At 40.0% G+C, this 13798-nt stretch overlaps 1 protein-coding gene across 3 annotated transcripts; it reads right to left on the bottom strand.

Moving 5' to 3' along the window:
* Positions 1-71: 71 nt before the first annotated feature.
* LOC112254401 (cell death activator CIDE-3) lies at positions 72-10995 on the bottom strand. 3 transcript variants are annotated; one of them, XM_042324330.1, is made up of 7 exons: positions 8491-8644; positions 7902-7979; positions 7571-7721; positions 4875-5024; positions 3829-4016; positions 699-942; positions 72-647 (listed from the first exon to the last, which is right to left on the bottom strand). In XM_042324330.1, exons 2-7 carry the CDS (start codon positions 7952-7954, stop codon positions 636-638), a joined length of 798 nt encoding a protein of 265 aa, XP_042180264.1. In that variant the 5' UTR covers positions 7955-7979; positions 8491-8644; the 3' UTR covers positions 72-635. The 3 variants fall into 3 exon arrangements, with proteins under 3 accessions (XP_042180264.1, XP_024282734.2, XP_024282733.2); XM_024426966.2 differs by lacking the exon at positions 8491-8644 and adding an exon at positions 10903-10995 and having other exon boundaries at positions 72-942; XM_024426965.2 differs by having other exon boundaries at positions 72-942.
* Positions 10996-13798: the final 2803 nt, after the last annotated feature.

Below are 13798 nucleotides of genomic sequence, written 5' to 3'. Positions count from 1 at the left end.
GTGTGTGTGTTTGCTTGTGCGTGTGCATGCGCGCATGTTTATGTTGAGGGGAAATAAAATCTCTCAAAAGGTTCATATTCTTGTAATTTATTCATGCTTATTAATATGAAAAAAAGCCAAGTGCCCTCTATCAGTTGAAGATACAGATCAGCAGCAGTCACTGCAATAGAAAAGTGCATTCGCTTGTGGAGTGTTGCAAGCCATATAGACAGACAAATGTAACAAAGTGCAAGTGATCATAGCCAAAATGTAGGACAATACAGCATTTGCTGCCCCTAAAGTCAACCGAGAGGAGTGAACTAACCAAAAGGTGTGTACCTGCCACTGTAACCATAACATCAGAGTGATGCAGCACTGTGCCGTCGTATTGGTCCTGCAGTTTGCCAGTACCCATTCCTTATAGCAAACAGTCCATTTTAGCAAACAGCCTCTTTTAGAGTGTCTCTCTGAGCAGAGCCCTGTTTGAATATCCTGACAGTCCATTATTTCTTTCCATGAAGTGATTACTAAATCAGCCATGACTAGACAGGTGAAAGCTATGCAGTATAGCATTCCCTTTCACCTGTAAAATCGATTTAGATGGGTGATTACTTCAAGGAAGGGAGAAGGATGTATGTTCATAGTATTGAGATAGCTCACACACTCGTCTTGCCCACCACAGCCGTCTTGCCCACCACAGCAGTCTTGCCCACCACAGCCTTGCCCACCACAGCCGTCTTGCCCACCACAGCAGTCTTGCCCACCACAGCAGTCTTGCCCACCACAGCAGTCTTGCCCATCAGGATGCTCTGTAGTTGTTTGATCTTTCCATCCTGTGGCAGTGGTGGCAGGCTCAGGTCTGCCCGGTCATCCTCATCCAGGAGCTGCTCGATGTAGCAGGAGGAGCCCAGGAGGACATGGCCTGTGGCCTGCATGGAGAACAGGGTCCATCTCAGAGCCTCCCTACAAGAACAGGGAAAAATATGTCAGACAAGAGTTGAGAAAGGAAGTTCTTTTACTGGAAACTTTTGAAGTTTACCAGTAAACTACCAGAGGGGGAACATTATCAGAAGCCATTTAGTTGCCTTTTTGAGTACTTCAGATTATTACAGGTACCTGTAATTATCTCCGGCCCTCGGTGTGGCCTTATCACAAGTAAAATATATGAAATAATAAAATAAGACGATTTTAAAAATAGAATAGCAAACCTGTAAAACATTATCATAAATCTAAACCATCAAAATAGTGAATACCATTGGTGTTTAAACTGACTTGCCTAGTTAAATAAAGGTTAAATAAAATGAGGGTTTCAGCATGAAATACATATATAGATTCATTTTACAATGTCTATGTATTTCTTGTTTCTTTCACAACTGCCAAACTGCTGGCAGTTGTGAAAGAAGCCAATAGTTGGAAGAGTTTCAGAGTTAATTGAAAATAATGCCATTGTTATTTTCTCTATAACCAGTCTATCCACTAGAAACTCATCAACAATATTAACAGATATACAGTACCAATCAAAAGTTGACATAAACCCTTGAATTAGTAGGTTTCTGTATTTTTTATATTTTCTACATTGTAGAATAATAGTGAACACATCAAAACTATGAAATAACACATATGGAATCATGTAGTAACCAAAAGTGTTTATCATTATCATCATTATTTTGATGTCTTCACTATTATTCTACAATGTAGAAAAGGATTGAGTAGGTGTGTCCGAAATTTAGACTGGTACTGTATTACGAATACATTTTTCAAATATATATATTAACAAAGTTACCATAGATGGATGATCTGTTAATCACCAAAATTACAGAAGATTCCGGTAACATTGGTTAATTCCCGGCACCTTTGCAACCCTATGTCAGACAGATGCCTGTACTGTAGATAGTGATCAGACAGATATAATATGAGCATATAGTCAGGGAGATAGGGAAACTCCGACAGGGCTGGAACCTGCATCTCCCTAATCTCTCTCTCCTAGTTGAGATACAAGTTTCATTCTCTCCAGTGACTTTTCAAAGAGAAAAATAGGAGCAGAAAATGAAATCTAGAAACCTGTTATTTGTTGATTCTGCACAATTTAAATCCTCGTTGTCACAACTGCTCAGCTAAAGCTGAAAATCAGCAGCTCTCAGCACGTATGACATAACCTAAATGTATCTGAACATACAGCGCCTTCAGAAAGCATTCACACCCCTCAACTTTTTCCACATTGTGTTACAGCCTAAATTTTGATTTTTTTTGTCACTGATCTACACACAACATCCCATAATGCCAAAGTATATATATATATATTTTTTTTTATAAATGTTTACAAATTAATAAAAAAAGTAAAGCTATAATGTCTTGAGTCAATAAGTAAACAAGCCGTTTGTTATGGCCTAAATAAATTCAGGAGTAAAAATGTGCTTAACAAGTCACTTAAGTTGCATGGACTCACTGTGGGCAATAATATAGTGTTAAACATGATTTTTGGATGACTACCCCATCTCTGTATCCAACACATACAGATAATTGTAAGGCCCCTCAGTCAAACGGGGACTTTCTAGTACAGATTCAACCAAAGACCAGGGATGTTTTCCAATTGTTTGCAAAGAAGGGCAAATATTGGTAGATGTTTTTTTTTTTTTTTAAGACTGAATATCCCTTTGAGAATGGTGAAATTATTAATTACACGTTGGATGTGTATCATTACACCCAGTCACTACAAAGATACAGGTGCCCTTTCTAACTCAGTTGCCAGACAGGAAGGAAACCACTCAGGGATTTCACCATGAGGCCAATGGTGATTTTAAAACAGTTAGAGTTTAATAGCTGTGACAGGAGAAAACTGAAGATGTAGTTACTCCACAATACTAAGAAGGAAGCCTGTACAGAATGAAGCCTGTACAGAATACAAATATTACAAATCATGCATCCTGTCCAAAACATGCATCCTGTCCAAAACATGCATCCTGTCCAAAACATGCATCCTGTCCAAAACATGCATCCTGTCCAAAACATGCATCCTGTCCAAAACATGCATCCTGTCCAAAACATGCATCCAATAAGGCACTAAAGTAAAACTGCAAAAAATGTGGCAAAGAACTGAACTTTTTGTCCTGAATATAAAGCGTTATGTTCGGGGCAAATCCAATACAACAAATCACTGAGTATCACTCATATTTTCAAACATGGTGGTGGCTGCATCGTGTTATGGGTATCCTTATCATCGGCAAGGACAAGGGAGTCTTTTAGGATAAAAATAAACTTAATAAGGTCAAGCACAGGCAAAATGCTAAGGCAAAACATTCAACTTTCCAACAGATCGGCATGAAAATCTATGGCAAGACTTGAAAATGGCTGTCTAGCAATGGTCAACAGCCAACAGGACAGAACTTTAAGAACTTTTTAAAGAATAACTGTAGAATCCTGGTGTGCAAAGCGCTTAGAGACTTACCCCAAAAGATTTACAGCTGTATTGGAATCAGTGGAATGGTATCAAATACATGGAAACCATGTGTTTGATGCCATTCCATTTGCTCTGTTCCGGCCATTATTATGAGCTGTTCTCCCCTCAGCAGCCTCCTGTCATTGACTCAGAGGGTTGAATACTTATCTAAAACAAGCTCTATATTTTTTTTTCCATCAAAATGAAATGTGAAATGAAAGAATTTTTCTACTTTGAAATAAGAGTATTTTGTGTAGATAGTTAACAAGAAAAGGACAATTAAATCCAACAAAATGTGGTAAATTTCAAGGGGTTCGAATACTTTCTGAAGGCACTGTATCAACTCAACCTCCTCCTAAATCTTACAAACTCACCTTTAAGCACCCACATCAACACACAGAGAGATTACTCACTTCAGCATCTTCTTGGCAGCGTAGCAGCGCACATCGTAGGACACAGAGTAGGTTCCATACAGCGTGGCCTTCACATTCAGACAGCCAATGAAATCCTGAGGGTTGTTCTTGTATAGGTCAAAGGTTATTCTAGCCACATCTTTTCTGCGCTGGTGTTTGAGCTCATTTTGAATTCGGGGATGGGTGTTCTGGGAGCCAAAAGGTGGAGAAAGAGGGAGGGATATGAGAGAGGAGAAACAAGAGCCAAATCAATTTTCCCCAGTTAACACAAATTAAGTCAAGTCTCCTACAGCTTATTTATGGGAAACTCAAATTGAGTGTGAAGGAAAACTGCATATATAACCTCTGACACTTAGTGTCTGTCAAACTAAGATGGATGAACGCAATACTAGCTAGCCCCCCCTACACTCTCCATCCAAGAGCTCCAGTCATCTGCAAAGGAAGGTAACAAGCATTGGAATACAGATTCATTCATTCGGAACAGTGGAATGACAACAGGAGAGGAAATTGTATTATGTTAATGAGACACGCTCAGCATGACAGGAGCCAAGTAAACACACAGGGTGATGCCATTCAGGTGGCAGAACATCATTTAATGAATATGGAAATGACCTGCTTTGGACAAACAAAAACCCATCAACTCTGACTCAAATTGTGCTTTAATTGTGGCCAAAAGTGTGAGGTAACTAAATGAGGGGGTTATGATTTGCCATACATGTCAGACATGCTTTCACTCAACTCTTCCCCCAGAATAAGAATGCTTTTGCGTTTATCTGAATGGAATCATTTCTGAATATGCTTACTCTATATTCAATCCCAAAAGTTCAGGTCATTCATATACAATATGGGAGTAGATTTTCTTGTTCATCCCATCTTATCTAAAAAGGCAGGCTATACAACTGCATCTTCATCTGAGAACACGTTGGCACTGATGCTGATAATACACAGAAGTGAAGCCTGTTCACCATTCTACCAGAGTGACCTTGTGTAAATGCGCCACCCAGTGGACTCTGGTAAGAAGGTCATGCATATGTCACCCTACCAACCTGTGGAAGTGTCCACTTCTGCCCCTTTTCCAGGACCATGAGGACAGCGTTGTCTTGCAGGGTCAGGAAGAACTCCTCCGTATCTACCCCCGTCCCGTCTTCATCCAGCACCAAGGCACTGACGCAGGACACGTGCAGAGAGTCCATGGCCTGAGAGGGAACAAACTACCCATTAGCCTGGAGGAGATAGAATCCAGTCATTAGGGACTACAGAATCATTCCCCCTCTCAAAAGTAGTTACTTAGCCACTCCATTCTCTTGCGTGTCATAGATTTCTACAGTGAATAATACAAATGGAGAGTTTAAAAAGATTGCATATCTCTGCTGAGGAGATAAGTTCCCGGAAAGAGTCAATATCATGTATTATCATTAAGTTAAACTTTTCAAAGACATGCGTAAGACAGCAGTAGTGTCACAGTTGGAGAACCAGAACAACAGAGACAATTGTCAGTACGTGCACGTGAGCATGCAAGCATTTGAGGAAAACCGTTAGTTCTTTCTGCTTCCCTTTGAAAGCCTCTGACTCACCCATCCGTTCATTCCTTTATCCATCTGAGTCACATTGTTGACTGGATTGAATTTATGATGCCATAAATGAGTAGAGTATGGAACCAGACTCCCTCACTCATACACCACTCTTCTCTCATTCACACTCACTGAAGTTAGAGACTTATACTGTGGGGCAAAAAAGTATTTAGTCAGCCACCAATTGTGCAAGTTCTCCCACTTAAAAAGATGAGGCCTATAATTTTCATCAGAGGTACACTTCAGCTATGACAGACAAAATGAGAAAAAAAAAAATCCAGAAAATCACATTGTAGTATTTTTAATGAATTTATTTGCAAATTATGGTGGAAAATAAGTATTTGGTCAATAACAAAAGTTTCTCAATACTTTGTTATATACCCTTTGTTGGCAATGACAGAGGTCAAACGTTTTCTGTAAGTCTTCTCAAGGTTTTCACACACTGTTGCTTGTATTTTGGCCCATTCCTCCATGCAGATCTCATCTAGAGCAGTGATGTTTTGGGGCAGTTGCTGGGCAACACGGACTTTCAACTCCCTCCAAAAATGTTCTATGGGGTTGAGATCTGGAGACTGGCTAGGCCACTGCAGGACCTTGAAATGCTTCTTAAAAAGCCACTCCTTCGTTGCCCGGGTGGTGTGTTTAGAATCAGTCATGCTGAAAAGACCCAGCCACGTTTCATCTTCAATGCCCTTGCTGATGGGAGGTTTTCACTCAAAATCTCCCGATACATGGCCCCATTCATTCTTTCCTTTACACGGATCAGTCGTCCTGGTCCCTTCGCAGAAAAATAGCCCCAAAGCATGATGTTTCCACCCCCATGCGTCACAGTAGGTATGGTGTTCTTTGGATGCAACTCAGCATTCTTTGTCCTCCAAAAACAACAACTTGAGTTTTTACCAAAAAGTTATATTTTGTCATATGAAACCATTCTCCCAATCTTCTTCTGGATCATCCAAATGCTCTCTAGCAAACTTCAGACGGGCCTGGCACTGCAGGATTTGAGTCCCTGGCAGTGTAGTGTGTTACTGATGGTAGGCTTTGTTATTTTGGTCCCAGCTCTCTGCAGGTCATTCACTAGGTCCCCCGTGTGGTTCTGGGATTTTTGCTCACCGTTCTTGTGATCATTTTGACCCCACGGGGAGAGATCTTGCGTGGAGCCCCAGATCGAGGGAGATTATCAGTGGTCTTGTATGTCTTCCATTTCCTAATAATTGCTCCCACAGTTGATTTCTTCAAACCAAGCTGCTTACCTATTGCAGATTCAGTCTTCCCAGCCTGGTGCAGGTCTAAAATTTTGTTTCTGGTGTCCTTTGACAGCTCTTTGGTCTTGGCCATAGTGGAGTTTGGAGTGTGACTGTTTGAGGTTGTAGACAGGTGTCTTTTATACTGATAACAAGTTCAAACAGGTGCCATTAATACAGGTAACGAGTGGAGGACAGAGGAGTCTCTTAAAGAAGAAGTTACAGGTCTGTGAGAGCCAGAAAGCTTGCTTGTTTGTAGGTGACCAAATACTTATTTTCCACCATAATTTGCAAATAAATTCATTAAAAATCCTACAATGTGATTTCCTGGATTTTTTTTCTCATTTTGTCTGTCATAGTTGAAGTGTACCTATGATGAAAATTACAGGCCTCGATCATCTTTTTAAGTGGGAGAACTTGCACAATTGGTGGCTGACTAAATACTTTTTTGCCCCACTATATCTCCCTCACTAACTTTAAGCATCAGCTGTTAGAGCAGCTTACCGATCGCTGCGTCTGTAAATAGCCCATCCAAACATCTACCTGCCTCATCCCCATATTTGTTTTTCTGCACTTTTGCCCACCTGTATTTCTATTGCACATCCTCATCTGCACATCTATCACTCCAGTGTAAATTGCTAAATTGTAATTACTTCCCCACTATTGGCCTATTTATTGCCTTTACCTCCTTACTTCATTTGCACACACTGTATACAGATTTTTCTATTGTGTTATTGACTGTACATTTGTTTATCCCATGTGTAACTCTGTTGTTTTTGTCGCACTGCTTTCCTTTATCTTGGCCAGGTCGTAAATGAGAACTTGTTCTCAACTGGCCTACCTGGTTAAATAAAAGGTGAAATAATTTTTATTTTAACTTGTAGTCCTCCCTCAAGCACCCTCTTCATCCCTCCCTCTTCTCCTCACTTTGTTGAGTAGGTCTCGTAGCCCATCAGCCATGATTCCCTTCTTAATGCTGCGGTCAGCACTGGTGACCCGGAAGGGCTTAGGTCGAGGAGTCCCGACAAGAAGCTGCTGGGTCATGGAGGCACTGGCTGATACACTGGCTGTCACACACCTGGTGGAGATACATACACATAGTCAAATTATGTCAAATCTATTGGAAAACGATGCTAACTTTGACTCTATGACTTATGTCCTACGATGTAAAAAGAAAAACCCATTAAACATTACTGAAAGCAGTCTTATGATAACCAATAGGGCACATCCCCTTAGTGCTGCGGAATCAGTCTCTTACTTGGAGAGTGAGGCAGGGGACAGGAGACTGAGGGACTTCATGGCATAATCCATCCTTTGGATCCTCAGCTAACAGCGTCTGAGGATTTACCAATGTAGTCTTTATTGCTGCAGTTACAACATATCACCAACAGGTGAGGCTATCACCACACTGACTGAACATGGCACTGGTGGAATTATTTTTTACCAAAAAGTATTTCGTATGGTAGAAACATGACCTACATGAACACACAAGCAAGCCATGACTACAGCTCCAAACAGTAATATTGCTGGAGAGAAAAGGCAACCCTTGACAGCTCACTAACAGACAATATGTTGGGTCACATGTGTAGGCTACAGCAGATACTCGAGATGTCAGCTACCATAATGTAGTTCACCACAGCTAGCACTTCATTATACTGTAATGGTCTCGCGATTATTACCCATCTGTCCTGAATGAAAACAGTTTTATAAAATTAATGTGAAGTAATTCTACAAAAGAAATACACTTTGCTAATTAACTCCTGAAACATTAATTCCTAAAAATGTGACAGAAAACAGAGCGGACAGTTGTGCCACTAAATCTCTGGTCTGTATTGAGTTTGGGTTACCTTCTTTGGCTTGCTCTCCCGTCTCTATGAAACAAAGGTCCAATATCTAAATCACTAAATCGATGGATCCTTGATTTCTCCCTGTCGTCTCTTTTTTGCTCCCTCTTGCATCACTTGTTCTTTCACCTTTGTTCTAATCTGTCGACTGTATGCAGTCATTTATATTGAGCAACTCTACACCCTCCCACTATCCCGCCCCTTGCCCCTATAACTGTAATACCCTGCAATCTGATGTGTGTCACTTCTATTCTCTATTCGGTCTTTCTACTTTATGCTTGAAACTTTGACGTGAATGAGTGAATTCCCTTGCCAGTAAAAAGAGCAGAAGCCACTTATTAAATCGACACCGTGTGAGTCTGTCCTCTGACATAGCCCCAAAGCATTTTGTCTGATCAAACTTGATTACCACAGTCTAAGACACACAGTGAGTAAGTGAAACTGTGGTATAGGTTAACACTATAAAGTCAACTGATAGGAGTCCATCAGTAGGCCCACAACCTTGCTGTTGTTATCTGACCAATGTATCACACACACGTCACTCATTGTCTTGCGTCAGATGGCCACCTGCACGGACTCCTGGCAAAAGCCTCGTCACCTTAGAATGACGGCATCTGACAGAACACAATGACACATCAATTGAATTATACATCATAGGGAGTGCCCTGCACTTTCAACTTCATCACACCACACACTTTGCAAAGCCCAGGTCAGATGTAGCTCTAGATGGTATTGTGTAGACTCTATGGGTCGTATTTCAACTGTGGTAAATCAAAAAGACGCAAAGTATGTAGACAGAATTCATCTGACTCAAACTGAGGTGTGAGAAAACAAAACCATCAATTCAATCACAGATCATCTTCAAACCCCTCATTATTGAGTCTGATCAGATCTGAGCTAAAAATGGGTCATCTCCACCCGAGAATAGCAGCGCACACTAGCAGTGGTGTTTTTGGGGCAGCCACTGATGTACACACTTGTCCTTTGACCTCATGTCTGGTGTGGTCCAATGAAACCTCAGGGTCACTGGGGATGGAGGGACCGCCTTGGCTTTCACGTGTTGAGGGACTGAAGAGACATTTTACAGAACACAGTGTCAAGACCTCCTGCAGTCCTTTAGTTTGGTGAGAAATTACTGGACTCTTTCACAATTTGCTCTCTCTTGCCAGTTATTTCACACACTGTCTGTGACCCTCTAGCTTTTACACACAGCAATTCCTCACAACAATACAGAGCATTCACAAGCACACTCGACCACAAGAACATTTAGAACAAACATACACACTGAAATGAAAAGACAATTCAACTGCATCTCAAGTCAAAAACACACATACCTGGCCATGTATGCTCAGCCAAATAATAAAAGTACCTAAATGGATTAGGGACAGAGAGGAGTGCAGGAGAGTGTGATAAAATGCTTAAGTTCATTGAGATGACAATGTCCTGCTGTTTATGCTGTTACAACACACACCTCATTACACAAGCCAGAGGCACATTATTAAACACAGTGGCAGGATTATCTTCACTATAAACCCTGACTCAGTTATACAGCTAGGGTAACTCGGGTCACAACCTCACAGTACCAAGTTACCACCTCAGCCATCTTGCACTGGGTCAAAATAGGTCAAGTGCCATGGTCAGGACTAGCCCTTGATCATGACTCTCAGTTCCATTACGTTACACTTAAGTGTCATTGGACGAAGGACTCTTCTGTACGAGGGAGTTTTGTTAAGAGCTCCAACGCTCGGTCTGAACATTAACGCACATTGCTTGCGGTACAGTTTTGGAAGCATAGGGACCTTATCTTTCATATCAGCAAGAAATCATTTTCAAAAAAGAAAAAAGGTTCAACTATACACCTTTATAGGGTTAGTGTTCCCACAAGTCCATATCTCCATGTCTCAGTGCAGAGGGACCAACTGTGAAGAAGCCGGTTAAAATAGTGTACATACAGTAAGTGTGTTTTCTGCATTTGTGAAATTATTTCGATGTGATATGAAAGTAACAGGCTTTATATTTCTAGAACCATAAAGAAACTGAGATTCAATTCACGTTTAGATGGAGTATTTGGCTGCTAGAGCCAGTCTACCTCTGAAAAGAACCTAAGGTTCTTGGACTTTAAGGAGTAATGGTAACCTTGGGCTCCTTAAGAGTACATCTTGGCCTAGGTCAGGAATCATCAAAGCTCAACAACCTAGGCTACTGTACATTAGAATGTGTGCAATGTGTATTATGGTTGTGTGCAGATTTAATCTGCACAATAACACACATTTCATGATATACAATGTCAAACTCAGGACCATGTCCATTCTATTCAATCAGTGCACACCAAGTACCTGCTATATTAGGCCTACTATTGAGAAGTCTTCAATTAATTATTTGAATGTCAGGGACATATGTATATCGAAAACTTACTTTTTGGTATTTCTTTGAGTCAAAAAGCATCTCCTTACGGCTGTCTGGAGAGTGTCATCCACCTGGCCATTATTGGCAGCACCTGTTTTAATCACATGATAAATTAGAGCTAAATTAGAGCTACTGTGCTGAACATAGGCTATAAACACTGACATACATTAAATGTGTTCTTAATAATTTTGACAGGACCAGAGGGTGTATCCGTGAAAATTATTCTGGTATTTTAATGCATGGTTTATTAATTGCTTCGTCCAACGTTGTGTGAATAACGACACCATGTGGACAAATGTCAAATTACCTTCCAACACCCGTGAGGCTGCTCTCGGTCGAGGCACTGAACGGGCATATCGTCTAATGATTCCCGAGGCCGTCGACGCTATCAGGAAGGTATTCAATCTCAAGTATGTCCTGCTTAATTCAATACGGTTGTAACCGCTCTGATGCACCTCAGACCGCTTCGGGGTAGTAAACAATGGGCTACAATAAGTTGTCAACTACGGTCTCGATTACGCAGGAAAGTGACCAAATATTAGGCCCCAAGGTTCAGTGACTCATCTGTATTTTCTTTTCAAATATCCGTTTCTATTTCTAAAAATAGCTCTTAACTTGTTTTGTCAATGTTGGTAGTGTAGTAGACTACACATGACAACAGAAACCAAAAGGGGAGTGATAGTCTACATTTGGGCTAGGACAGTTGGCTCATTATAGGCATTTCTTTTATTCTTCATAAATGTATGCAGGTATCATACAGTATGAATAAATGTATGCAGGTATCATACATACAACTTTTTTTCTTGCAATTTAGAGCCATAATCATTATGCTTAAATATATTTTTAAAATATGTAAATTTTTCTGCATATCTCTTGAGCTTTTTAAAGAATTGACATGTTTCTTTGCATCTCTGCTAAATTATGGGTAAAAGGTTGAAAGGAATATGAGTTTTATTATGTAGGTCTACATTTAAAAATTGCTTGTTTTTCTCAAGTCTACCAACCTTGCCAGCAGGCATGCCAGCTAAGATAGTTAGACAAGCTAGCTCGTCCAACTTAATTGATGACTTGAAATGGCTTCTTGATACCTAGTTATGAGGCTGGGAGATTGAGAACCTATCTGGGCTAGCTAAACCCATCTTCATAAAATTGCTAGTTGGCTAGTAGTATTGCAGAGCAACAACAACTATATATACATTTACAGTATTTGAATTAAAAATGTGTAAACAGGACAAATCTGAGGGGTGACATGACCCGATGGGCATGACACCTCTGTATGTACCCAATGATTCTTCAATAATATAACTTAATGCCTCATTGTCATACCCCTTCAGAACCTTACATATAAGCTTGTAAAAAGTAAACAAAGTAAACAAACACTATATAGCCTGAAACATGGTTAAAACTATACTTTTGATATCATGGATGATCAGTCCATACACTTTTTACTGAAGGGGGCGGGGAGTCACTTTGTTATTGTTTCTACTGCTGATTGCCACTTGAATTATCCAACTCACTTGGGATCAGGGCCATAGCCAGGGTCTGAAAAAAAAGTATTATAATATCCACAAAATGTTAAACTCATTTACTGCATTTCTATACAATTAAAATAACACTATGATGCTATATGGAGAACAGCAAAAATGAATCCAGCCGTCATCACATTGGATGCTTAAGTCACCTCAGTCGATCTACAAACACATTGGCTATTAGCCAATCAATTAGCCGCTACACATTAACTCGCAATAACTCAGCACCGGGATTAAAGACAATAATTGAATACTTTAGAGGGATCGGTTAGCAGAAAAAACATGTATTAACAAAATGTAAACAAATACGTTTGCTTTACAGAACTATTTTTTTGTTGTTGCAGTTTTCCTGCTAATTTCCTGCATTCTACACATTTTGCCGTGACCTATGCCATGTTAATATATCGGAGCGAGAATGATTAACAAATTCAATGGGGGCCTCCTGGAGGTCAGCCAGTGCCCCCTGGGTACGTACCCTGCGTGCCCGGTCGGTAATTTAGCCATGATTACTACAAGTTCAGATAGCTGGTTAGATTAACTAAACCAATTTACCAATCTAAAAAAAATGTAACTGACACAGGTAATTGTGTGAGTGACGTATAACACAGTTTCGCTGACGCACAGGCATGTTTCCAAATTGTACCTTGTGTATTCTACTATTCTTTTTTTTCTTCCAATTAAGAACATTCAAACCAAAAGTGAAAAGATATTAGACAACAATTTGACAAAGTGACAGTAACAGAGGAGCAGTAAAAAATAAAAAAATAAAAAATACAATTATACAATAAATAAGTCATAATAAAGAGTCAAATAAAAATAATAATAATAATGAGACATTGGATTATATGGTCTCCTGCCGTAAGCTACATATTATACATTACGTGTGAAACATTATATAGAGATTCAATCAATGTGATGTGGGTGGAGATTCTCCATATAGTCAATAAAAGGATGCCAAATTCTGTAAAATGTATTCTACTATTCTAACTCTGAACATGAAGTTAAGACTTTGACTAAAAAATATATATATATTTTACATTCTAAAAAATGACAGATGTTCCGACCTCTGTGTTTTCATATGTAGCTACTGCCCTGACTGGGATCAAGTATAAATCAACTAGATGGATGATCACTAAAACAGGGGGCTCTGTTTGTCTCTGAGGTCAATTTCCTCCCCGTACCATTGTCCTGTTGTCAAAGACCCGTTGGGAATGACGCAGGGTGATATTGCATATTCCTTAGTGCTTTATTGGTTACTGATGCTTGAAATTAAAAAACACCTCTGACGTCAGTGCAGATTTAGCAAGCAGTACACAGAAATGAGGTTATATGATCAGATTTTATTTTGCAACCTTTCCTTACATTGTTACACATAC

Source organism: Oncorhynchus tshawytscha, linkage group LG07 (genome assembly GCF_018296145.1).
Source record: "Oncorhynchus tshawytscha isolate Ot180627B linkage group LG07, Otsh_v2.0, whole genome shotgun sequence".
NCBI classification, from domain to species: Eukaryota; Metazoa; Chordata; class Actinopteri; order Salmoniformes; family Salmonidae; genus Oncorhynchus; species Oncorhynchus tshawytscha.
The sequence above is the reverse complement of the archived record's forward strand: the minus strand, read 5'-3'. Positions and strand labels throughout refer to the sequence as shown.